Source organism: Onychostoma macrolepis, chromosome 08, assembly GCF_012432095.1.
Source record: "Onychostoma macrolepis isolate SWU-2019 chromosome 08, ASM1243209v1, whole genome shotgun sequence".
Lineage (NCBI taxonomy): Eukaryota > Metazoa > Chordata > Actinopteri > Cypriniformes > Cyprinidae > Onychostoma > Onychostoma macrolepis.
The window spans coordinates 13620659-13647906 of record NC_081162.1 but is presented as its reverse complement, the minus strand read 5'-3'; the positions used below and the strand labels follow the sequence as shown (position 1 = coordinate 13647906).

The following is a 27248-nucleotide window of genomic DNA, read 5'->3' as shown; positions in this document are numbered from 1 at the left end:
TCAGCTGAAGATGCTTATAAACCACTTTCTGTGCTGGTTTATCCACTTAAGGGCCCAATTGTTAAGCTGTGAAAAATAGGGTAGAAATAGCTGAGTACCAGGATAATTAGCTCAATTTCTTGGATCTATGTCTTTCTGTCTCTCTCTCTGTCCCTTTGTGCTGCTATGGTATTCACATGCAAAGTGTTTGCTGAGGAGAGTGTATGATTCTCTGGCTGAGTGTCAGATGGTCTTTCACTCTCCCAGCTGGTCCAAGAGCGCATAGCCACCTGGTTTCCTTCTTTTCGGTCACGTGAGAGCTGCAGAGGGTTGAGGGCTCTTTAAAAATCACTGCTGCGAGTTCCATCTGCTCTGGACCAAACTTCAACAACATCAACATGCCCTTAAGTCTTCTAGCCCATCAGCCGAGACTCAACTCACTGAACACGCTGCCTGTGAACAGAAAAGTGACATGCTGATGTTCTCCAGCTCAGTCAATGAGATTTTACATGGGATGCAAAGGTGGGAAGACAATGAGAAAGCTTTCTATGCCACTCTTTTGAAGATCCATAAGCTCACACCGACCATGACGGGTTTTGATTTTGTTGAATTAGTACTAATTCAGTATAAAGTGGGAATAAATAGTGGTAGTTTGCTATTTAGTTTAAAGTTTTGCTTCAGGATTTAGGTTTTACCTTATATACCAAGTGGTGATCCAACTCAGTGCCACATGGAAGCCCGTTTCTGCCACTGAATAAAAAATAAAAAAGGTTATTGCGACTTTTTATCTCACAATTCTGACTTTTTTTCTCAGAATTGCGTGATATAAACTCGCAATTGCGAGTTAAAAAGTCAGAATTGCGTGATATAAACTCGCAATTGAGTGTTAAAAAGTCAGAATTGCGTGATATAAACTCGCAATTGAGAGTTAAAAAGTCAGAATTGCGTGATATAAACTCGCAATTGCGAGACATAAAGTCGCAATTCTGAGAAATAAAGTCAGAACTACGAGATATAAACTCACAATTCTCGCAATTCTGACTCCATATTACCTCGCAATTGTGAGTTTATATCTCACAATTCTGTGAAAAAAAGTCAGAATTGTGAGATAAAAAGTCGCAATTACCTTTTTTTATTTTTTATGCAGTGGCGGAAACGGGCTTCCATAGTGCCAAAATGTACTGTTAAAAAAAAAAAAAAAAAAAATTACATGTAGACTGTTGTTCAAAAGTTGTGGTTTCAAAAGTAGGATTTAAGTTTTTGAAAGTTTCTTATGTCTTTCACAGAGGCAGTATTTATTGATCAAAATTATATTACTTAAAAAAACAAATGATAAATATGTTTTAAAAATAATATGTTTTAAAATTTAATTTATTCCTGTGATGGCAAAGCTGAATTTTCAGCAGCCAGAAATCATTCTAATATGTGATTTTGTTCTTAAGAAACATTTCTTATTATTATCAATGTTAACAGTATTGCTTAATATTGATAGTGAGACATTTTATTCTTTGATGAATAGAAAGTTCAAAAGAACAGTATTCATTTGAAATAGAAAACTTTTGTAACACTGTAATGTCTTTATTGTCACTTTTGATCAGTTTAGTGCACCAATGCTGAATAAAAATGAAATAATTTATTTAAAAAATTCTTAACGACAACAAACTTTTGAACAGTATAGTGTATAAAAAACTGAAGTGTGATTTACCATTCTAACACATGGAACAAACACAAATATTGTTTTAATATGGTATTATACACTAATATTAGTTATATTAATATGACTAAACTGTAGTATTCCAAGTGAGAGATGAATTTGCACCAAACTAATGCAGAGTTTAATTAATTATAATTTCAGACCTGCAATGTTTGGGTGGCGACCCACTAGATGAGAAATACTAATTTAGAGTGTATTTTCTGTTCCTGTCAAAGGAGAAGTAATTGTAATAATGCAAACCAATACTTTCCCTGCCATCCAATAATTTAAGATACGTTACAAAATCCATCATTATAAAACACTGGTATATTGTGGCATAATGCTTTTTTAGTGCTTCTGCATCTTTCTCTGCATCCGAATCAGCTTCTGTGCTCAGCTGTTTAAGCGTCACGCTAGCATGAACATTGATGACGTTTTAATAAACTGCGCTCTGTGTCATTCACACTGTCTGGCAGATGTAAATGTTTCCTCCCCTTTATTGTACCAGAGAGGTTCAGCGAGGGTCAACTAAGGCCCCTGGGAACCTTTAGTTGCTGAGGGTGTGTGTTGGGACATATGGGGACCGCTTAGGATGTGAAACCCAGTGAGGAAGTGAGAGGCTGTTAGTCTGTTGTAGTGACTTCATTATTGCTCACTTATGGTTGAAAGTATCTGAGGTCTGTTGCGGTCAGTAAATTTTTAGGTCAGTAAATGTTTGACGTGCATTGTTTGAGGATTCCTTCAACAGACAGGGTTTTCAAGATCATTCATTGTGGAAAATGGAGATTTAAAAAGCTGGCAAAGATAAATACTGCTTGCAGTTCTGTCAGTTCACCTGTTATATTCTTCATCAGTAGCTGTATTTGTCTCTAAGGAGGATCCGAACTAAGAAATTCCCCTCCAGGCTGCCTGAATACTAATTAAAACTGTGTTAGTGGGTGCAGATGACCTTGACGACAGGCACATCTGGAGAATAGCGCGTGAACTGTATTAGCATGAGCGTGGCACATTAATGCAACAGAACTTCAGTCACTTTAGCTGCATTTAGCCATCATCTGATGGAAATGCCTTATGAGGGCATTCTAGAGGTAATACAACATTTCTCAACAATATATATCTGGGTGGGTAATACAAAAATCTTGATAATTTCTCACTCATTTGACCATATTCAATATATATCTTGATTTTTACTGTATGTACTTCAGTTTAGGGAAGCATTTCTGTAACAGCTTGTACAGACATTCACTTACATTCAATATAAAACAACATAGCTTTTGAAAGCGTGCCAACCTAAAGCTAATTTTATATCCATATTTTTAAATTCCGATAATATCTAACCAAATTATGTCGTTTTGAAGTGAAACAAACCAACTAATAGGACAAAACAATTCAGAACTTCTCAGTTCCTTTGATTATGTTTGTGCTGTTGTTTGGGTTTCAGTAATATTTGTAAAAAAATAAATGAATGATTTTATTCACCAAAGATGTATTTAATTGATTAAAAGCCAAGTAAAGACATTTATAACGTTATGAAACATTTATATTTAAAATAAATGCTGTTCTTTTGAACTTTCTATTCACTGGAAAACAGTAAAAGTATTATTAAATAATAATATAATAATTTATATTATTTCCACAAAAATATTAAGTAGCACAACTGTTTTCAACATTGCTAATAATAAACTTACTTAAGCAGCAAATCAGCATATTAGAATGATTTCTGAAGGATTCAGCCTTAACATTACAGGAATCAGTTATATTTTAAATTATATTCAAAATTGTAATAATATTTCACAATATTATGGTTTTTACTATATTTTTGATCAAATAAATGTTGCCTCTGTCAGCATTAGAGACTTCTTTCAAAAGGGTAGTGTTTGATGGGAATATAAAAATGTGCAGTGAAATAAAATGTGAATGATTCAACTTTAACACTGACGTTTACGTCAAACTCATCTAATGATATGGAAGCTTAATGGCTTGATGGAACTGACATTAATTACCTTTTTAATATTTCTAAATCATGAGGCTCATGATAGTGTATCTGAACAGGTAATGAAGCGCAAGTCAAGACCACATTACACACACCTGCACCAAAGAGACAGTTTTCACTGATATTTTTGTAACCTTGCTATTATGCCGGTGAAGGAATCCATTATTATGCACTGTGGTGTTAATACAGCTAATGCACTTTTTCAGGGCAAATAAACAGCTATATACAGGGAGAATGAAGGGAGAAGACTTAACAACTACAGCCCATTGACCCTCAAATACCCCCTAAGACTAGTACAGAGATCTCTCGCATTCACAGGATCAGCACTAGCATTAAAAAAGTTAAGAACTTCTCAGTCTCCGACTATCCTTTCAATCCTGTATATGTCTCTGTCTTCCGCCATCTTATTTTCCAACTTTCATCTCGTTCCTTACATTCCTTCATCTCTTCCTCCATTTTTCTTCTCCTTCCATCTCATCCTGCTGATTTATGATTTTTACCCACGTCTGGAAAGGACACTAGCAGCTTTCACATAATGAAAGAATGGAGAGAGTGTCCATTTGGACCAGAGCCAGCCGAACACTATGAGCTCATCACCATGGTAACCTTCAGAGAGATCCTCACCTTTCACAAGTCACTTCTGCTGTCATTGGGTTTTATGATGTTCATCTCTCTTTCTCTCTCACGCTTTTCTAAATCTGCACTGTCACAGCACAAGGTAATTCGCACGAAATCAACAAGCTGCCATGAAAGCCCTGACCCCTGAACCATAACAAGTAACTGCAGTCCAGGCTGGCTCAGAAAAGTTTATTTCACTTCATTAAAGGTGAAGGGTGTCATTTCTCTGACACTAAAATGACCTAAACACACCCTGTTTTCTTCCATGTATTCAAGCCACACTTAAAAATAAATGAATGCCACTGCATTAAATAACAAAAATTAAACTAAAGGGCATTTATTATTAAAAATAAATAAATAAATAAATAAAATAAATAATATGTGCTGTTAAAAATAAAGAAAAAATTAAACAATTATCTTAAGAACCCACAAGTTCCCAAATCAATTAAGCAATAAATAAATAAATTACTGCATACATGAATGATATATTGCTCAAAATAAAGACATAAGGGATTACAAATTCATATTAAGGATCCTGATACATCTGAACTGAACTCTTAATAAATTATGAGTTATATTATGCATTAAGAGTTAAAAAATAAAATAAGTATTGAACTGAAGATTTAATTGAAGATTGAATTTGATTTATCGCCAATGAATCATGATGATTTACAAACTTGCATATAAAAGTGATAAAATCAAAATTTTAGTCAATATCATCCAATTTCTATGGAGCCCACACATGACATAGAGGAAAAAAATAGTAGGCTAAATCGTGTGCACGATTTACTATTTCGTTCCCTCGATTTATAAACTGTGCACACGATTTACTAATTCGTTCCCTCGATTTGCTAAATCGTGCACACGATTTATAAGTCGAGGGAATGAATTAGTAAATCATGTGCACGATTTATTTTATTTTTCTTGCATGTCATGTGCAGGGCTCTGTAAATTTCAAACATAGGTGAATAAGATATTTAAGTTTACGTAAAACACTATGATCATTTAGTTCAATAGACATATTGTTACGATTAGTTAACGCATTCTTCAAAATATCTTTTGCGTTCAGCAGTGGAAATAAATTCATACAGGTTTGGAACCAATTGAAGGTGAGTAAAATGATGCCAGAATTTTCATTTTTGGCTGAACTATCCCTTTATCACTTTCTGGCTTTCCTTACCATATTTTGTATCGCAAGGTCAATAAAGAAAAAGAAGAGAATGCATACATTTCAGGATACTGACTGACAATAGACAGATTTTGACATTCAGGTCAACATTTGCCTCCTGGCTCGATCTCACTGATCCACTGCTGTTTATTCTACCTCACTGCTCTTTTGTCATGCCATAACACCCAAACTTCTCACCTGGAGCTGAAGGCTGACAGCACATCACGCTCCCCCACGGGCTTGTGCTCACCGTGAGTCTAAACTTTGCTTCGGTCATGTTTCTGCTGCGCTGGCTGCAGCTTTCACATGTTGCACAAGTCCAGCAGTGTTGTGCAACACAGTCAGATCTGACAACAGCTGTCGTACTCCGCAAGGTCACCCTGAGCCCAAACAGACGATATTTCAGCTTATGTGCTGAAAAACAATCCAAATTGTGCAGAAAGATGAACCTTTGAATAAACATGATTAAAAATGCTAAATATTTTTACTCTGACTGCTAGAAGGCAATCATGCTCATACATATTTATAAAGCTACATTTCCATTTTCATTTCAGAGAAAGAAACAGAGTGACCTTAACTAGATAAGGAGGAAAACTGAGCAGAATACACTAAGCTTTTACTAAGAATATGTGTGCGTGTGTGTTTGTGTGAGAGAGAGAGAGAGAGAAAGAGAAAGAGAGAGATCTCTCTCTGATGTAGTAATGTCATTGTGCCATGCAATATTTACAGTGCTTCCAAGGTCAAAATAACAAAAGATAAATGTTATTCAAACTTCATTTTGCTGATATTTTCATTTATATATACACACACACACACACACACACACACACACACACAACCACTGGTTGCATTATATACATACATATGTACATACATATGTACATATATCTATAAACACACACAAACACACACACACACACACACAAACATGGACAAGGCTATTCATTCTGGATTAAGGTTATGAGCCAGCTGGTTTTAAGCGATTGGTCTACTTTTCGCAATCACATACTGCAGCTTTAATGTAATTGCCTAAGGCCTCAAATGCCTCCTTATACAAAGAAATCACACATATGAAAACATTTACAAAGGTTGACCTTAATGTTTCAGAGGCAGGGAGAGAGAAAAAGTGGCTGAGGGATTGAAAAGAGAGGTTTTGAAACTGTATGGATCAGAAATGAGGCACTGACCTTTCTTTCTCCATGCACTCTGGAAGGCTTTTGAATACTTTTTTGACAAATCTGAAATAACGGCTCAATACAGGATGTTATTCCTCCTCTGTCAATGACTTCACATGAAACATGGAAATATAACTAATAAAGTGCTCTAATGTGCTCCTGGGTGGTGCGGTAATTAATCCCATGCCTGGCCAATTCAGTAATGTTTCCAGGGTCATAATCGGGTTCATTTGAGCCTCCACACATGTTCCAGTCCCTCAGTCACACATGTCAGAATTTGGTGAGAATGCTGATGAAAAATGCATAAAAGCACCTGTTATAACCCATAAAATGACTAAAGGAACTTTCATAAATTCCCCAGAGCAGCTAATGGACACGTTTATATTTACTGCAGTGAGGGAAACAGAGCTTCAGGTCCAATAGGAGGTGTCCTTCAAAGACAATATACTGTATGTTTCTCTTCTTTTACAAGTGTTAATGAATGCTCAAGATTATTTACAGCCACAACAACAATATAGCAGACAGCTGAGATCTTTTACATTGCCATCCCTTTAGCACTGGATTAAATTGTTTTAATTTACACACGCACACACACACACACACACACACACACACACAAACACACCAAGCGTTCAACATCAGGCAATCTGTGTGGTGTTTCTCATCCCCTAAACCCCCTGTCTCCCTCTCTTTCCTCCTCCCTTACTACCCTTTGTTAGGTTCCAGCAGATGGATTTGGGAACAAAGAGTCCCCCTCCTTTGCCACCCTACCCCCATCACACACTCAAACACAACACACACTCATCACATATTCTGCAGGATGCTTCAATTCAGACCGATTTACTAGATAACAGCACCACTCTCGTCTGCACTCTCACACACAGTGTGTGTGTGTGTGTGTTTTGGGTAGCAGGTGTATAGATCTCTAGGTTCAGTGGGTCAGTCTCCAATAAAATCAAGAAGATTGAAGTCAATTTCCTCATTGACAAGCTGCAAATCAACACCAGAACAAAACCGAGAGGATCGGAACCAGCCCACCAGGTCTCTAGTCTGATCTCAGTGTTATTTTGGGCACAGATTAATATTCCACATTTCCCTACTTAGTAATTATTAGTTAACACTGTACAGTCTCAAACAATGATACAAAACATGCATATTAAATGCAATTCATTTAAACTGTCACTTTTGATCTGAATAAAAGTATTAACTTATTTAGAAAATCTTGCTGGCCCCCAACTTTTAAATGATAGTGTATATGAATTTTACATAAGTACAATTTAAAAATATGAGGTTCATGTCAAAATCAGTGAACCCAAACATAAGAACAGTTAATCTGAACAGATCATGTGCGTTCAAGTTAATTTGGCTTTTATTAGCTGTGGTGGATTGACATTTTTATTCTATTAGAAAGTTAAAAAAATTCAATAACCTTCCAGACCCTGCGAGAGTTCTAGAATTGGCTGGCTGAGCAGAGAAGAATTTCCAGACTCAGACACTTAATCTAGTGCTTTTGACTGTTCAAAGCTGCATGGAAGAAGTTTGTTATCAAAATTCTGCACTGCTTTTTTAAAAGTGAGATCCTTTAGGTGCTAAAGTTGACACAATGGATAACACCGAAAAACGAAATATTGTGTAAATGCACAGCTATGAAAGCGGAAGGAAATGTGATGAAATGGAGCGTCTAGTGTGTGGGAAGAGTTAGAGTGTCGTTTAAACGGGTTATTCAGGGTTTAGGATTTGAATAGATCGTATTTAACTAAGAGGCCCATTAGACGTGCCATCAAGAGCTTCTGCCTGGTGCTTCTGTGATACATAAAGGCACCTGCGTCCAACACCCCATCATTTAACTCCCTCCCACCCAACTCCAGAGTCCTGTTAAAATATTGAGCAGGTACTTAAGTGTAATTTGGCTGAGTGCAGGCATTGCTGAAGGGTCCTTCATTCTCTGAAGACGTTTTGAGAAGGAACTAACGGCATCAATTATGTATGTAACATCTCAGACCCAACACAAAAAAGAGCAGAATCAGCTACATTTTTGTTGTTTATCAAGATGTCGGAAAATTTGAACAGTAGCTGTTAGCTTACTTTGTGAACTTTGTGTATAAAATACACTGATGTTAGAAATAAAGAAATAATAGCTAAGAATTTGCAAGCCGTTATGCTTTCATTTTAAATTAGTATAGTACATATTTATACAGTTTACAAGCTACAAGAAAAAAAAATACATATCTTGCAATGCAGGGAATATCATTTTTATTCAGTTATTTAAATTGAGTTAAGTCCTCAATTTGCCTTCGAATATTATTTTGACAATTGTTTTTCATTTATTTTGACAAGATTATCTTAAAAATTTCCCTACACCGTTTAAAAAAGTCTAAATAAATTAAAATTTCAGTACAATTCCGACCAATAATATATATATATATATATATACACCAAAGCATCTGAATAATGACCAAAAACCTTTAAAAATGACAGAAAGATGTGTATAGAAAGTCCAAATTCCACCAAAACCTGTTGCTTTGCACTGAAACTCAAGTGTTTGTCAGTTTCGAGCAGTTAGATGAAGGACATGATGCTGTCAAGGAAGTTCAACTCGAAGTGCTCTACAAACAAGAAAAATGAAAATCAATATTGCACGCTTTTGCTGACCAGATGCAGCCTAAGAGCAGAAACTCTGTTAGAACTGACAGAGAATACAGAAGGAGAAATGGAGGACAACGTAGAGAAAAAAAGAGCAACAGAGGTAGAAAGAGGGAACTTGAATCTTGAGAGAGAAAGGAGGGTAATTATGTGGAAATGAGCAGTCTCCCAGCATGCTTCTCTCCCTCAGCGATGCAGACAGGAGCCATTTGTCATCTGGCCCAAAATGGCATCTCTGGAGCCTGTTTTAGAGACTGAGGGATTGAGGGACGCTTTCTTTCTCTAATATCCTGGACTTCTATACTCTCTCTCTCTTTATCTTTAAACCCTTGTGCTTGTATCTCTCAGCCCCAGGGAGGCTCTACTATCCACCACGTCTGAGTGAAACACAGAGGAAGTGATGTGATTAGAGGTAAAGCCCTTCCACAGGTGTCAATTCTTCTTCACCAGTGACCTCTCCTTCACACAAAGATAAATTATTTCTGTCATCCCATTCGATTAGAATAATTCACACTCCTACAACACTTTTGCATTCTGTATTTCAGAATATATTCATTTTCATTCATGTCAAATTAAATATGATTGCTAAAAGTGAACCGTCTCTATTTGGTCAATAATGAGATGCTGAGCAATGAAAAGTTACAATTTGGATCGTGGTGAAGAAGCAGAGAAAGCAGAAGCAAAAACAGAGGCAGTTTTAGGTCAGCATAGCCTGCACTTTACGTTTTATGCTCAAGATGATGAAATACCAAAGAAAGGGTTTTCAAAAAGTCCTGATCTTTTACTGCTCAACAGGGAAAAATGTTGTAATTATGAGTGGAAAAACATCTAAAAAACCTAATCCAGTTTATCACTGAGAAACATTTAAAGGAACCGTGCTGTTTTATGAATTACAAAGTCACAAAACAATGAGAGAACGCAGGATATGAATAATGAACATGAGAGGGAGAGAGACAGTAATGAGAAGGAGAGCATCTCCCACCGTGGGTTTTGTGTTTCTCCTTTGAGCAGGGCAAGAAGAACCTTCCGGATAAATGAAACCACAACGGAGGCAAAGAGAATCAGACACCTGCGATCAGAGAAACAAGGAAGCATTCCAGAAAGAGTGATAGAGGAAGAAACAGGGATAGAGTGATGGAGCAAGAGAGAGAGAGGAAAAAGTAGCCTCATCTGAGGATGAGATAGATGGAGATACTGAGTAAATCCCCCCAAACAATAATCACTGGATGAAACCCAAAGCCTTTCATAGCACGCAGCAGGCAGACCTGATCTGGCCCTCTGGCCCGCAGGCGCTGGGGTGGGGGCAGGGGTGTGGAGGGAACCGCCTGTCCTGGGGCATTGACCAGATGCTCAAATGAAAGATTGGGATTTTTTCTCTTTGTGTGAACAAGGTTGGGGGGTCACACACACAACCTGTAACATTTCACTTGTTGATAATTTCAGTGATTTTGACAGATTATTAAAATTATTGCAACAAATGGATGATTATAAAAATGGAAATATATCTAATACACAGATAAATGTAAATAAATATGCAAATAAATAATTTAATGAGGAAGATTAATAATATCACATATATGTAAATATGCATACATAAATTAACAATTGCATATAACCATTCTGTGTATATGCAAATCATTAATAATATTTATATTAGACAATAATATTACATAAATATTCATAATATTATATAAAATCTGAATTATGCACATAAAGAAAAAAGATTATTAATATACTGCTTTATTTTTATATTATTTAATATTTGTAATATATAGGCTATATAAAGTAATGAACAGCTGCTATAAAGTATGCAGATCTACTTAAATATATGCAAATAAACAAGCCACACACACACACACACACACACACACACATATATATATATATATATATATATATATATATATATATATGAAACATTAATATTAATGTGATATAATAATATGAATATAATGTAACATTTTATAAATATAATTATGAGAGATTTTTATAATAATATAATATTACTTACAAACATAAAAATAACCTGTTTTTATTATAAAATAGTTAAAATTGTTTTTAATCTTATTTTATTTAATATGTATATTTCAATGCATGTGCATATACAAAATATTATAAATGAATATTATAAATAATATTATGACAATCTGAAATAATATAATAAAAACATAAAAATTATCCTAAATATATTGAATATGTGTGTATAATAATTATTTTAGACAACTGCTCAGAGGGAGAGAAAGGGTGCGCGAGAGTGGCGTGTGGTGTATTCAGACACTTCATTAAGTGAATGGGGGGCCGGTTTGAGAGACTCCCACTTGCTTTACATGTGAACACAAAGACATAAAGACCATAAAGGGTGCTGCATGCAGGCAGATGCCGACATCATCCTGTCCTATGAAGCTCCATTCATAGTAACTGTGGACTGCACTTATCATTGTGCACACCGAGAATGTGTGTGTGTGTGTGTGTGTACGACATACTGTACTGGAGATTTTCTTCAAAATTGCATTGATTCATAAAGTCTAACATTTCTCCACATAACAGTTATCATCATTTACTACTGTCCAAGAATCTGCACACAGTTAAAACAGTGTTGTTGTTGTTATTATTAACTAAAACTTTAAAAAATGTTCTGAGGAACTGAAAGCTTAAATAATATAACACATATTAAAAAATGAGACAAAATAACTGAAATGCTGAAGTACTGTAAACTTAAAATGATTCAAACTAAAATTAAAATGAACTAAAGCTATATAGATGAAAAAACTGATAAAAATGACAAAAGCACATAACAAAATTGCTAAAACAATCTAAAATTAAAATGAAAAATAAAAGCTAGCATTAGAGTTAAATATATAATAATTGTATTTGTACAGGCAAGGTCATGGGTTCGAAACCCAGAAAACACAAGTGCATATAAACGTAAACACACAAATTCTAGTTGACACTGCAGATTTACAGAAGAAAAACGAAGCGAGTACAGCTTGCCAGCGTTTGACGTGACTGTCAGCGAGACAGACGGGACAGAAGACACGGAACGGAACCGAACAGAATGTACGCTGGTTGTTGTATCAACTCATTTTAAGACTGTGTGACATTTCAGGCCTTTCCTTCTCTTTTTCCCTTTCTCTTTCTCTCTCTCTCTCTCTCTCTCTCTCTCACAGAATGGGGGTGTTCGGGAAGGGGAGGGAGCGTATCAGAGGGGGGTCTGTCTGTCTGAGTGTGTGAAGGCACAGACGGTTCAGTAGTAATGTGATGTGTGTCCCGAGGGATGTTTGATGGATTAATGCTGAGCAGCTCCATTGCGATGTACCACCTGATCTCACTCCCACCGTCTGCCCCTATAAAACCTGCCTGACTGCTGATCTCAGCTAGTCTCTCAGTCTCTCCTCTCTCTGTCTGTCTGTCTCTCTTTCTTCCTATCTCTCTCTCTCTCTCTCTCTCTCTCTCTTCTCTATCTCTTCCTCCTCTCAGCCGCCTCCGCTGCAGGCCAGGAGCTATCCAGTGCTGAACAAGTGAATTTTTTCTTTTTTTTTTCAGCAGCGTAAGCGGGTGTGTGTGTACAGTAGCAGGCACACACACACACACACACACACACACAGTATTGTACCATCAGACATCTCTCTCTTCTCCTGCGTGCTCTTCATTTTTTTCTTCATCTAGTCACCGGTTTTTTTGTTTGTTTCTGGGACGTGGATCTTTTTTTATACACTGGATTTCATTCGGGACGATTTTCACCAGGGTTTTTTTCTGTCTGCGGCCGATGTGAAGGATTTCTGGTGCGTCTGTGCGACCGTGTGTGAACCATGCCTCGCTCATTCCTGGTGAAGAAAATCAAACTGGATGATTTCTCCTCGTCTCCCGTGTCAGCGTCTAACCATCATCACCATCATCATCTCGATGACTCCTTCACACGCTCTCGCTCCAACCTGGGCGTCCGGCTTTGCGAAAATGGTGAGTGTGATGCCTAAATACATTTTTAAATACAGTTGCTTCACTTGATGTGCTTGATGTTCCCAAATGGTTAGCCTACAAAAAATATCTGTAGTGTGTTTCGAACATTGTGCGTAGAGTCCAACAGATGTTACATAAAGCTTTCCGTTCTGTTGCGAACTAATCCGTAAAACCCTCCATCCTTTCACCCCCAGCCCCGTCCTCCATTGTGCCCCCCATACTTTGTTTGTTTTTGTTTTTTTGACTCATGCCGACACAAATCAGGTCACGCAGCGCAATCAGCTTATGCGAATAAAGGCGTATGAAGCGGGCTTGATACCAGTTTGTTGTGTGTAACAGCTAATGCTAACGCTAACACGCTGCTTTGTGGGGCTGATGTGTTTGTCCTTAGCTGATACTGCCCTTGAGTTTCGGTCCAAACCCTCCCCCCTCCCAACAGCACTCTCTCTTTCTCGCTCTCCTCCCCCATCCTCCTTTTCTGCCTCATCTCACTATTTCTCTTTTTCACTCTCCTGCTTCCGGGTACATGAATCTAAGTGGTGGAGGGGGAGGTAGGGTTTCAGCCATCATTGACGCCAATAGAGACATCCGAGGACTGTACTGTACAGCTTGGAGGAGAACGAGGGAGATGAAAAGAAAGAGAAGCTGGAGGCAGCGCTGACTTTTGTCACATGATGCAGCAGCAGCACGCACACGCACAATAGGGCAAATAGCATCACGCACACAGAGTAAAGCCCAGCGTCCCTGAGCGGACATGATGGGACAGGCTGAGCTAAACTGAGCTATTCTAGAGAGACTAAAGGGAGTCCAGAGAGTTCTGTGTCCTCTGTGTCCACAGATTTCGGCAGCAGATGTGTGGCTCTCTCTGCCCTGCTATGGTGTTTTTCACAGATAAGCGTGATAAGACATGAGGGATATCTTCCCACCTGTTTAAAAAAAACTGTTTATCTGTTTTTGGGTCATTGCAAGATTACATGAACTTTTAAAGCTGTGCTGCTCCTTTTAAAATTACATTTATGCTGCATTTACTGCATTGTATTTTCATAGGCAATAACAAAATAGGAAACACATTCATTCTTTATTTTACGCATATTAATCATTTTCCCTTGATGGTTCTGTAAGACATTTTTTGCTGCATCTTGAAGGTCGAGCATCAGGACTCTTTAAACAAAAGACAAACAACTCCATCCTTCTTGTCAGCCAATAATGTAACCCTAAAAAATTTCACATCAAAATTTCATAGTTCCTACAACTATTGTTGATTCTATTAATATTATTAAATTATGGATAGTTTCTTATATTATCAATTGAATTATATTCACAAAATTATTTAATTCTATCTAGTTAATTGTATTCATTTCTATTATTTCAAACTTGGTCCTGTATAATCATAAAAATAATGATACTGTTATTTTATTACTGAATTGCTTATTTTATATTACTGATTGCATTACTATATTATAGTTATATTCAGAATGTTTATGCTTCTTTCTTTCATTGCTAATACCACAGTTACTTTGGTAACAATACCTATAATCAGATGTTCTGACAGAAAACATGATTATGAAAAACCCCTAAGACAACGTGTAGACAATGTAGTTATATATCCCAAATAACATCCTCTCAGTCTCTCTACTGATCCTGTTGATCTTTCTCCTGGCCAGCTGCATCCTTATTGCTCATTTCTGTCTTCAGTCTCACTGTATAACTAGCTTACACAGATCCTGCACTGCATTAAATGCCTTTTGGGTTTCCCTTTTAGCACACAGATTTAATTATAAACATTTTGCTGAAGACATGGCACCTTGGAAGGTGTATTATGTCGGTGGAATTCCAATGGCAATAAACGCGTCTGAGCCACGGCTGCCAGAAATCCTTTTAGCAGCTCCTGAATGACCCTCACCATGCATTAAGACTCGCTCTTCATGGTCAGAGGGCTCATAATCAGTTTAGAGAAGTTAGGAGGGAGTTTATTTGCTCAAGCAGATAGAAAGGTAATAAGATGTCCTGTATTAGGAAATACATTTATACTTCAATGTTTGGAAGAATTTCAATGTTTTGAAATCTGGGAAAGAGCTTCGGTTCTCTTCCGAGAGAAGTGAAAGTGTTTTGCAAAATCCAGATTTCCTTGAAAGGGTTTAAATCCATTCATAATGTCAACCTCTCTTTACTTCCACTTTTAACAGATTATGCTGTGCATAGTGGACAAATAAACACAAAACTCTAAGGAAGGCCTCAGATAATCGCATCAAAGCAAAAGAGAGTCTGAGTGGCTTCTTCGTCTCAAGGAGAGAAAGAGAGACACTTATGCTTCCTCCACAGTTAACCTGCTTAATTAGCCATTAACCATGTTAAAACCCTTTGGGTCTCAATCTCACAAACACACTTACATGAATGAGCTATGCAGTAGTCCTCAAACAGCCACCAGAAACTATGGAAGACCATTTGCACCTCATAGTAAAAAATAAATAAGTTTCAAATCAGAAATAACATCACAATTGTGAGATATAAAGCCATACCATGAAATATAAACTCTCACCTGAGATACAAAGTCACATTGCAATATGTAAAGTCACAATTGTGAGCTAAGAGAAAACAAATTTGCAATGTTGAGATAAAAAGTATTATGTCAAATTAAGTAATAAATGAATGAATAAATTAATAAAAAGGTTATAAAAAAACAGCACCAAATATAAATATATATATATATATATATATATATATATATATCACTGAAACAGGTATTTCCACTCTTTTAATAAAGGTTCCAAAAGGGGAACATTCACAGCAATGCCACATTATTCTGGCCTCCTTAAAGAACCTTTCAGTGACTGGTGCTTAAAAGAACCTTTTTTTCCTTTGTGTGAAGAGCATTTTAATAATCAAAAGAACCTTTTTTCCTCCTTTTCTGGAATGTTAATATTCCATGGATGTTAAAGGTTCTTCATGGAAACACAGTTGCCAGTAAAGAACCTTTATTTTTAACAGTGTATTTGTCATTGCACTTGTTGTGCTTCTGTTTTGTTGTGTCAGACATTCACATTGTGTCTGTAGTGTACTTCATCTGTGTCTTTAATTGCTTTACACCTGGAGTTCAGTGTAGAAGTGAAAGGTCAACGAGTTAATAACCTATTCATGTTCTCTGCTCTGCTGCAGGCTACATCCAGGATTACATCAGCTCTTCTGAATACACAGAGGAGAAGCAGGCCGATATGAAGCTGAGCTCGGATCCGCTGTACTCCCCAGTCAGCAGTGGAGGAGGGGAGTACTGCCAACCGGACCTGGAGCACCCAGACAGCCCCCAGTCCGGCCTCACGGCCCGCGGATACTTCAGCAGCGAGAGCGAATCTCTCAGCGAGGGCTACACCATGGACGCGTTCTTCATATCTGACGGCCGTTCGAGGAGGAAGGGAGAGGTCGTGGAGGCAAGCAAAGCCACCGATGATGAGAAAGAAGTGGCAGCGGTGAACAACGGAGGTCCCCGACACACCTGCAACGAGTGCGGAAAGACCTACGCCACTTCATCCAACCTGAGCCGACACAAGCAGACCCACCGCAGCCTTGACAGCAAGATGGCACGCAAGTGTCCCACCTGCGACAAGGTTTATGTGTCCATGCCGGCGCTGGCCATGCACATCCTCACTCATGACCTCAAGCACAAATGTCACGTGTGCAGCAAAGCCTTCAGCCGGCCCTGGCTTCTTCAGGGGCACATGCGATCGCATACGGGAGAAAAACCCTTCGCCTGCGCCCACTGCGGGAAAGCCTTCGCCGACCGGTCCAACCTACGAGCGCACATGCAGACGCATTCGGCCTTCAAACACTACAGCTGCAAGCGCTGCAATAAGACCTTCGCGCTGAAGTCCTACCTGAACAAGCACTACGAGTCCGCCTGCTTCAGAGGCTCCGGAGACGAGGACGAGTCTGGCTCCGAGAATTAACAAAAGAGAAAAGATGAAGATGAGTTAACGCTCTAAAAAATCCCCCCACAGACTCCCTTCACAGACCCCACTTTCCCTTTTTTAGAAAGCAATATTTTCACCAAGAAAAAAACCAAACCAACCCAATAATAAGAAGACAATAATGAATAGATGCTGGATTTTTTTCTTTGGTAAAAAAAAAGACCCTCTCATATAGACACGTACAATTATGAGGCCTGGCATGCAAATTTTTATGAACATAATACTATTAATAACGATAGTAATAATATTTAGATTCCTGATGTTTTATAGTAAATCATAAAAAGACATAAAAAAGACAGCAACAGGTTTGTGCTTTTTGAGAAATGAAATCAATTTGTATTTTTATGCTGCTCTTTTATTTTGAATTCTTTTGCAACTGCCAACATGAACTTTTTATGAAAATGTGAATAATGACAGTATTTGCAAAAAAAAAAGAAAAAAAAAAAGATTGTAGACCTCTGAAAAGGTACAAACTTTTGTTACACTTTTGGTATTTTATTTATAATTGTTATTTTTATATTCAAAGTTTCCTGCAGTTTCTTGGTTCCATTATTTATTTGTTTATTTATTTATTGTGCCAATCATGTCCAGTAACTATCCGAGCAGAGCGACCATCACTTTGTGTTTACCATATGAAGAAAACAGCACTCAAGGCTAAACATTTCAATGATCTCCAAACATTCGAAACATTCAAAATACGGACGACAGGGACTTTCAACAACATCTCTGCTCGCTCTGCTGGGCTTCCTCACATTAAAACAGACAGCATGTGCTCCAGATGCCTGGAGCTCCGCCCCTTGTCTTCCTGCTCCATGATTACCTCACCCAGAGGCAGGTATGACCTCTAACCTCTGTTCTGTCCACGCTCTTAAAGCACCCATCACACAAACCTCATTTCTACCATTCCAGTATTGTTGTTGAGTATTTATATATTTATTTGTGCACTATTTTCATTTTCTTATTTATTTCATGTGTATTTATTTATTTATGTACCTATCTATCTATTTATTTATTTATTTGGTTGATTATTCTCTGTGTTATTGGATACTGAACTGCCGTTGACCTTTTAAGATGCTGCTCTTTAATGAAAATCTTTATATGCATGATTCAGCTGTAGAGGGATTTTATTCGTTTTTTTGAGAGGGACGGTATGCAGTGTTTGAAAGCAGATGAATTCAGGTGTGATGCTTTGTTTAATGGGCAATAATTCTTCTTAGGAACAGCAACTTGTATAATCACAGCTGTCCTGTTAGCAGTCAATGTAGGGCAATAAACGAAAACCTCCTTATTATCTCAAAGGTCATTCTCTCCATTTCGTCGTTTCTAGAACTCCATTTCTTTCTAAGACCATCCAGAATGTCTACATATGGCGTGTATGTGTGACTCCACCCACATTTGTGACATCACAGTTCATCTCATTACCAAATGCCAAACAATTTAGTAATCGAGAAATCTCTTTTACATGTGAACACCAACAAAAACATACATTAATATATTAATTCCTGAAAGTGCAAATCGAACTCGACAGATAATAAAAATCTTGTTCTTTTTGTACTTACAAATTTAAACAACATTTTAATAAGAAAATCAGCAGCAATAAGCCTTTTTCTAACAGAATTTTTACTACTATCACAGACTTAATATAACTGTCTTATATCTCAGCAATAGTTTTGAATGCAATTATAAAAAGACTAACCCACAGCATGACATTTTTCATGAATTTGGCTTTAGCTGTCCAAATAAATCCCATCATAAGCTGCGGCCGCCAGACGATGACATGAATATGACAGTTTCAGTGACATGTGAAATAGTAGTCCCAAATCCTACACCCAGAAATAATGACCCCCCTGAATGGCCAATCCGGATGGATTATTCAGTGTTTGGGAGAAAGGAGTGCTGGGTTCAGGACAGAGATGAAACAAAATAGAGGCTTAATGGCAGTATTGATGGAAATAGCTGAGCATATGGTGCCAATGTGCCGCTGCCTGTATAATAAAGATCTGAAAGATGTTTGGAGATGAAAGGATGAGAAGTGCAATCAGAATGCGACTGTGTAAATCAGCTGTCTCCTTGCTGTCTCTCCTGTGAAGCTGAAAAAGTGGAAACCAACTGCTTATTTTATAATTAAAATTAAATTTAGCACCATCACGAGGAATGGAACCTTGCATAGGACAACATGCATCAGCATATATGATGCAGCTCATGTCAAAGTGAATAGAGGCTATGTCCACTCCCCTAAAGGGTTAACAGGTGTTGGTGGACAGACAGTAGTCTGAGAGCATAATTGAGTCTGAATTTGACCTTGTGAGGAAGGTCGAGCAGCACCAGCCAAAGGCTCTGTCAGCGTTTTGCATATTGTAAAAAGGACGGCACAATCTCAGTAATGGGCCAAAACCTGTGGGGAATAGATAATGAGTTTCTCCTCCCACTTTTCTTCTCCTCTTCGCCTCTTTTCCACCCATTCCTGACCTCATACGTTGGCACGCTGTGTCTCAACGTGTCCTAGCAGAGATCTGCATGGTATTTCACGCTCATTGCTAATGGACATCAGTGTCAGAAAAATAATAACAACTATTACAATTAAAAAATGCACCCCCTGGAACAGATTTTCAGGAAATTTTTTGCTTAAAAAAATAATACTTGATCACTGGTAGAATGATTACAATGGTGATCACTATTTAAAATGTTAACATAAAACATTACATGTGTAACATTTTATAAATACATAAGATAACGTGGCATATTTCATAGTACCTTAGAATAGACAGACCAATAGATCACAAAATTATGACATGTACATGATATATATATATATATATATATATATATATATATGTATACACACACAGTATATATATATATATATATATATATATATATGGTATATACACTACCATTCAAAGGTTGAAATTGAACAAAGGTAACAGTAAAGACATTTAGAATTTTACAAAATATTTCTATTTCAAATAAACAATCTTTTTATTCATCAAAGAATCTTGAAAAAATGTATCACGGCTTCCACAAGAATATTAAAAGCAGCAATATAAAGTGTTTTCAACACTGATATTAAAGTGACACTGAAGAATGGAGTAAGGCTGCTGAAAATTCAGCTTGCCATCATTAATTGCATTTGAAAATATATTAAATTGAAAATCGTTCTTTTAAATCATAAAAATACTTCACAATAAAACATTTTTATAGTATTATTGATCAAATAAATGCAGCCTTAAAACACTAAGAGACTTTAAAAACATTTTTAAAAATCTGACTTTTGAACGGTAGCATATATGAAAAATACACAAATGTTATCTAACAGATATATCATGTAGAAATGTGTGACTCATTTGAAATATCTGGAGCACATTTTGTGGTATTCTTGCTCCAAATCCTATTTATTTCTGACCCTAATGGACATTCATCCTGCTTTTTTTCCTAAATCATCCACTCATATTTCTGACACACCCACAGCTGTGAAGAATCAACAGACTATCTGTTATGAATATCCATCTGGATATTTTCCATTGTAATAAGGCTTGAATTCAGAGTCAATTCTAATTATGCAAAGCTTGATGTAATGTAGATGAGCTCTTTTAAATACTATTCCAAAGGACTACCACAATCTCTTTGTTTTAAGAAAAATCATTTTTCCACAAATGTTCAGAAATGTGAGATAACTGAAGAAAAGACTGAGAAAGTGAATGCTTTTTTCCCCGTTTTTCCTGAAGCAAGTGTAAATATGTATGTACATAGATCTCAGCAATAATGAGACACCGCATGCGAGCAGATCCCTTTGCTTTTACCTTTTCTGAGCCGTTTAACCCTGGACAGGCTGAACAGGATCAGGGACTTCATTAGCTCATTACCTGCTGTAGCTACCAGCAATATTAACAACGCTAATCATTCTCTCTCTGTTCACCAGGATCTACACATATTTCTTTGTCTCGGTCCCTCTTTTTCTCTCCTGTTTTTTTTTTTTCTTTTGTGGAAGTGCCCAGCCTGGCTGAACAATAATATGAAGTGCCAAAAAAATAAAGAGTTATTTCCATGACAAAAGCCTTCAGCATATGGTAGGCAACTCACAGCCCTCCATATGGTCCTTGAGAGATTTCAGATTGTCTCTCTTCTTTTCCCTTGCCTTCTCTCTCTATCTTCCTGCCTCCCTGTGTAAAACCGTAAAGATTTTTCCACTTCTGATATTACATTTTGCCTGTTATGAAGGGTAAAGCCAATAGTGATGTTTATGAACAATAAAATCAATAGCACAAGCAGTCTGTTGCCTCTTTTTTTATTTGACTAAATGTTTTACTTTCTCTCAAATGAAAAATATGAAACGTACACTGAAAGTGCTTTTAGATGCTTTTAGAGCTTTTAGATCCCACTCACGAACCCCTGACCCCAGTTTAAAACCCCTGCACTAGTAGAACTGTGCTTGTAGTCTGTACTTTTTACTGTTGGACGGATATAAATTATGATCATAAACACACGACTACAGAGTCACAAATCAGAATGAATGAGCGACTTCTTCCTGTGTTCCTCCCTGACAACGCCTATCTCAGCAATGGTGCTGCTGATCTGGAATCAGCTTTTCCTACAAGCATCCGTGCAGTAACTATCATCGGAGGAACGTTTAAACTGTAATCAAGTCAGCAGCTAAAGTCACTTGGAAACCTGGCGCACATGCATCTGTCCTGGTGCTGTTAAGCCAGTCCAAGTCATTAAATGTTAATGAAACATTGATTTTATGTTACACTCTGGCCTTACCAAGATGCAGCACTCAGAGCTGAATGAGACTGATTACTGATGCTGAGGGAGCGAGACTGTCATCAGGACATAGAGGAGGACTGATGTCCAAGAAACCGGAAACACGAGTTGACCATTATGTCCTTCAGTGTCCTACAGTGTTTTAGCGTGGCTTCGGTTTCTGCCTGACCGATTGATTTATTGGATGACATTGCTATATTCATTTACTGGTGCTTCTAAAAATGTAAATATAGGATATGTTTGGCTCTTGGTTTATTACTTTCATGTACATGCAGAGTCATAAATTCCATAAACATTGATTGAGAAAAGAACCACCCAACGTTCAGAATAGTAGGTGACAAATATGTTATTGGGTGACAATCTCGAATACTTGGTTACAAACTGTTACACTTAGATAATACAAGATGATCAATTCATGATCACATTTAGTAAACATTTACCTTAATATCAACTCATAAATTCAAACCTTGAGCTGCTGCTCAGACCAGTACTGATAACAGTTGTATAATTTTTATAACTGTTTCTTATGTATTGTTGACATTTTATTGGCATAACAAAACCATATATATATATATATTTATTAATTCATTTTGAGTTAGGTTAGGCCATTTCTTTCTCTCTTAAGAAGTCCCCTATATAAACTTACAAGTAAAACCAGTTTTTGTGGGTACTAGAAATGATTTTTTTGTGAGTGATTCCATATAGTAGATTTGAATTGAATTAGACTTAATTATATTTAAATTGTAATGTTATTGTAAAACCTACAAAGTAATTATTTCATTACGTCACATACATTTTACTATATAACATATAGAGACTTGTATGCACATACTTTCCTTATGAAGGAATATAACATTGGCCCAGGTTTAGCAGTGAGTATCACTCTGAATAAAGAGGTCAGTGTAACTGAAGTCTTATTGTGGTGATGCTGCCATTAGATTTCATAAGAATCAATTATTAAACACCATCATCTGCAATATTGAACATGCAACTCTAAACCACTCAACTCTTAGTGAAGAGCCCTGATAACATGCTGTCCTACTGAGCTTTACCCTTTACTGGCACATGACGCTGAGGTTTTATTTGCTATCACTGATCCTAATACAAGAAACGAGAACAATGTCAAATTAGAATTCCACTGTTTGTTGAGTGCCTTGATATGATGAAATCCATGTGGTGTCAATAATATATGCAAATGTATGTGTGCATATGCTCTGGCCATAGATGCATTTGGTAAGCTACAGTAGTTACTGATTACCCTTTAAGAGATAAAAGCATCTAATCCTCCTCTGACTCTCCCTCACTTGTACATGTGGATATTGTCACATGATACTGCTCAGTGTTTCTCAATCCTGCTCCCAGAGGCCTCTCAACACATCACATTTTAGAAGTGTTACTTGAAACAACTCATTAGTAAAGTGCTCCATCAAAGGGTTAGGGGTTTGGCTGGACCTGGTCCCTGGTGGTGAGATACTGTAGCTACACCAGTCTGTTGCCAAAAAGCATCTTTTTTTGTGCCGTTCACATTTTTGGGGGTCAGAAGCAGAGGTCATCATATAGTGGAGAATGGAAACTACAGCATATATATTCTTTCTGTTGTTTTTTGTTAATGGCATCATTTTCTGTGCATGTGCCATATAAATACCATGGCGTAAGACATTACCACAGCATCTGATGCTAACACTGTACCATGGTATCACCACATCTTTTTAGTTAGGGACTGATAATGACATTTTTGCTGCATATTTGGAAGTCGGTACTTACTTGGTATTGTCATTTGCTTGCAAAACTTCATTTATATGCAGTTCTGATGCCTTGATATCAACAGGATTCTGATGTTTGCCCACCATCTGCTGGTTATTATGTTTCACTGCAGTCAGATCACAGTTTGTGTTCCAAATATCCTACAATCGGGAGCAACAATATTAGTGATGGTTCTTGTAAAAATAGAAAAAACAGCTAATGAGATTTATTTGCGATAAGATTTGAAAAATTTGGTAAAGTCGGCATGATATTAATCTATTTTCCAAATGCATGTTATTGATACTGTGATTATTGATCTCATAATTTGTAGTCATAAAAATATCATAACTTGATTATTTAGTCCACTTAAACGCTGCCCATCTGACAATGTACTGCAAGTACACATTCAGATCTGACTCCATCCAATCAGTAAAGCCTGACGCTAGTTGAGGAAAGTCAGAGCCAGTCTGCAGATTACAGTTGACAGATACCACAGAAAATCGGGTAGGATATGATGGTCACAGACTCCAATTTTTTAGCTTCAGGCTTTGATTACACCCAGTCGTCGGATATCAAACATGTTTGATATTTTCAGCTGATTTTAGAACACATACACTCTCAGAAATAAAGGTACAAAAGCTGTCACTGGGGCGGTACCTTTTCAAAAGGTACATGTTTGTACCTAAAGGGTCCATTTTGGTACCTTAAAGGTACATATTAGTACTTAAAGTGTACATATTTGAACCTAATAGGTACAAAAGTGTACCTTTTGAAAAGGTACCGCCCCAGTGACGGCTTTTGTACCTTTATTTCTGAGTGTATAGTTTTCATTTGTCATGCATCTCCTAGCAACAAGGAACACGTTTCTGCGTGAGTTTATTGTGATCGGAACGACTTTAAAATCTGGTAGTGTATGATGCCCAGTTTTCCTTTGTCACTATTTACAAAGTCGGTAAGTGTATGATGCCTAGTGTTTTAAAAATCTGTTCAGATTTTAAAAGTCTTGTAGTGTATTCCAGCCTTAACTGATGAATAAAACTAGGTATCTGCCCAACATATATTTTTCTTTTTCACTAATCTGTTTCATTTGCAATACAGAAGAAAAGATCTGTTGCTTATTCTGTTCAGTGTAATTTTAAGTCTTTTTTATCATTTAAAGGTGCCATAGAATGGAAAACTGTATTTACCTTGGCGTAGTTGAATAATAACAGTTCTGTACAAAAAAATGACATACCGTGAGCCTCAAACACCATTGTTTCCTCCTTCTTATGTAAATCTCGTGAATGCAAATGACCACTGAAAAATAGGCGAATCAGAACATAACACCGAGTCGGGATCACTAATAGTTACGCCCCCAACTTTTACATAACGTATACCAGCCCATGTTCAAGGCCAGCCGCACCATCAGAAGTTCTGCAGGTATTGTGAAGACACAAGCGAGGACACCAGTGAAAATGGCAGATCATGGAAATACATGTTATGTTCCAGGCTGTGCAGGGGGTGTGAAGTGCAGGGATGGGTTGGTGTCTGTATTCAAAAAGGCACAGAAAGCAAATAACGCGTTCTAATAAAATAACGTGAGCCACTAAAGGGACATGGTTAGCTCCTTGCTAGCAGTAGCCTGTTACATTACAGTACATAAGATTTCACTTACCACATAAACAGAGTAAGGAGAGATGACTGAGGATGATGGAGAATAATTTACAGATCCTGAGCACCACTGACAAGCATCTGATCTGTAAAATGTGTGGTAAGTACTGCCGCTCCATAGTATAAACGGAGTACGTGCGATCGCGAATCTTGAAAGTGAAACTAAAAAGCGATTGTGTATTCAAAAGCAGTTTCAATGCCCCACATATTAATTTACATGGACATCTAAAACCGTTTCTGGAGATTTTTTTGCCCTTACCTAAGCCACATACCTTAGATATCAGAGAACAATTTAAAATATTGTATCAATGCATTCTATGGCACCTTTAATTGTTAATTCCTTGAAACCACTATACATTTTCAAAACCTGATGGTGCTCATAGTACAATTAAGATATGACAATTCGCTAAATTTTATTAGTGGACCCACCATATGGCTTTGCAACTACGGAGTTGAACTCTAAACGGAGTGGACAGTTCGTCTTCTCACAGCACAAAGTGAATTATCATCTCCTGCTAGCAGTGCCTCATTATCCAGACTTTCTCCCCTTTGCTGATTCTTCTTCTGTGTGTGCCAGTCTGACTGCTCTTGATGTTTTCTGTTGTTTGTGTGAAAACCCATCTGTCTGTTACAGCCTGCTGGCAGTAGGTCCAAACGTCCCTTCTGCTCCTGTCAGAAGAATCAGTTCACAGCATTTAGAGATCCAAATGTTCATTTTCTTTTCCATTAATGATCTACGGTGAGAGACAGAGTGAGCTGAGCTCCAAAAAAAAAAAAAAGAAAAGAAAAGAAAAAAATATTCTCACCTACTGTAGACAGATCTCATTCCTCATCATGCCAAATGTCCAGTCAGTGTACTGCAGAGATAAATTTGTTGTAGATTTTCTTGGCTTATGGCAACGGTTATGTTGTCAGTCCAGCTTTTAGACAAATGGTTGATCATTTCTGGGAAGACTTTTTTGGACAGATTAGAAATAAAATCAGAAATAGCAGAACAAGGATTCAGACATCAAACATCAGGTGAGAAGTATGACATTTGTTTTGTAAATGATCTCATATTTTACTTAAGATATCTTCACATTGTCGATAAAAATTGTCTGTGTTTGAGGACAGAGCTCATTCTCTAACATTTATTTTTTACCTGTAACGTTATCTATATCACATTACATCAATACTACACTAGCAAGAGTGCTGAGGTAACGTAATCACAGCCGTTTTAGTATTACATTGCGATATTGATTTTACACATCTTCAACAAACAATGCGTTAATATTAAGCAACTTACATTTTAGACACAATATCGGCGGTACTTTGCCCATTTTAGCTGCACCAACGAAAATAATTCAAGCGAAGAAAAGCTAGCCAACCGTTGACCGTTTTTAATCAGCAAATTGAATCAGTGTATTTTGAATTAATAATTATTGTGAATGATTTAGTGACTCAAACTCATGAAGACCGTCGCTTGTTTCTTGACTGATTTAGAGGCTATTTTTTTTTTAATGCAAATGCTTGGAGATTAACATATCAAGACTGAGACACTAAATTTTCATATCACACACTATAAAACATACCACACATAATGAATTTAAGATAAGATAAAATAAGATAAAATGGAATAAAATAAATATTAAAAAAAAAAAAAAAAAACACAATGAAAACGAAAAAGTAGGGCATAGGCTTATAAACATTATAAAAACCAAAATTCACTAAGAATACAATCCTCTAAAGAATATAAATACCTTGCTTTGGGACTTATCTCTCTTAATGTCTCCAAATATTTTACAAATTCTTCTTTGAAAACGTTCTTTAATGAATCAGTGTTTTGAACGAATCGGCTGATGATGACTCACTCATAAAGGCAGTCACTGCAAAAACAGTAAATAACATTGACAGCCTGTCTGGAACA

At 37.0% G+C, this 27248-nt stretch overlaps 1 protein-coding gene and 1 long non-coding RNA gene across 5 annotated transcripts; one reads left to right on the top strand and one right to left on the bottom strand.

Moving 5' to 3' along the window:
* Positions 1 to 278: 278 nt before the first annotated feature.
* Positions 279 to 27248, bottom strand: LOC131546256 (uncharacterized). Of its 3 annotated transcripts, XR_009272633.1 has the most exons (5): positions 26628 to 27011; positions 26149 to 26296; positions 25772 to 26011; positions 23714 to 23853; positions 279 to 432 (listed from the first exon to the last, which is right to left on the bottom strand). It is a non-coding gene; the product is annotated as an uncharacterized LOC131546256 (long non-coding RNA). The 3 variants fall into 3 exon arrangements; XR_009272634.1 differs by lacking the exons at positions 279 to 432; positions 26628 to 27011 and adding an exon at positions 27082 to 27248 and having other exon boundaries at positions 22587 to 23853; XR_009272632.1 differs by lacking the exon at positions 279 to 432 and having other exon boundaries at positions 22587 to 23853; positions 26628 to 27007.
* scrt2 (scratch family zinc finger 2) lies at positions 12675 to 17900 on the top strand. Of its 2 annotated transcripts, XR_009272631.1 has the most exons (3): positions 12675 to 13226; positions 16383 to 17654; positions 17780 to 17900. XR_009272631.1 is itself a non-coding variant. In XM_058785697.1 (2 exons), exons 1-2 carry the CDS (start codon positions 13079 to 13081, stop codon positions 17165 to 17167), a joined length of 933 nt encoding a protein of 310 aa, XP_058641680.1. In that variant the 5' UTR covers positions 12675 to 13078; the 3' UTR covers positions 17168 to 17900. The 2 variants fall into 2 exon arrangements, 1 of the variants encoding a protein (XP_058641680.1); XM_058785697.1 differs by having other exon boundaries at positions 16383 to 17900.

What these genes read in the sequence shown, in the direction of transcription:
- scrt2 (XM_058785697.1), top strand. Translation starts at nt 13,079, where the DNA reads ATGCCTCGCTCATTCCTGGTGAAGAAAATCAAACTGGATGATTTCTCC. An exon ending in CGTCCGGCTTTGCGAAAATG is followed by an intron (nt 13,227 to 16,382) that starts GTGAGTGTGATG and finishes GCTCTGCTGCAG; the next exon opens with GCTACATCCAGGATTACATC.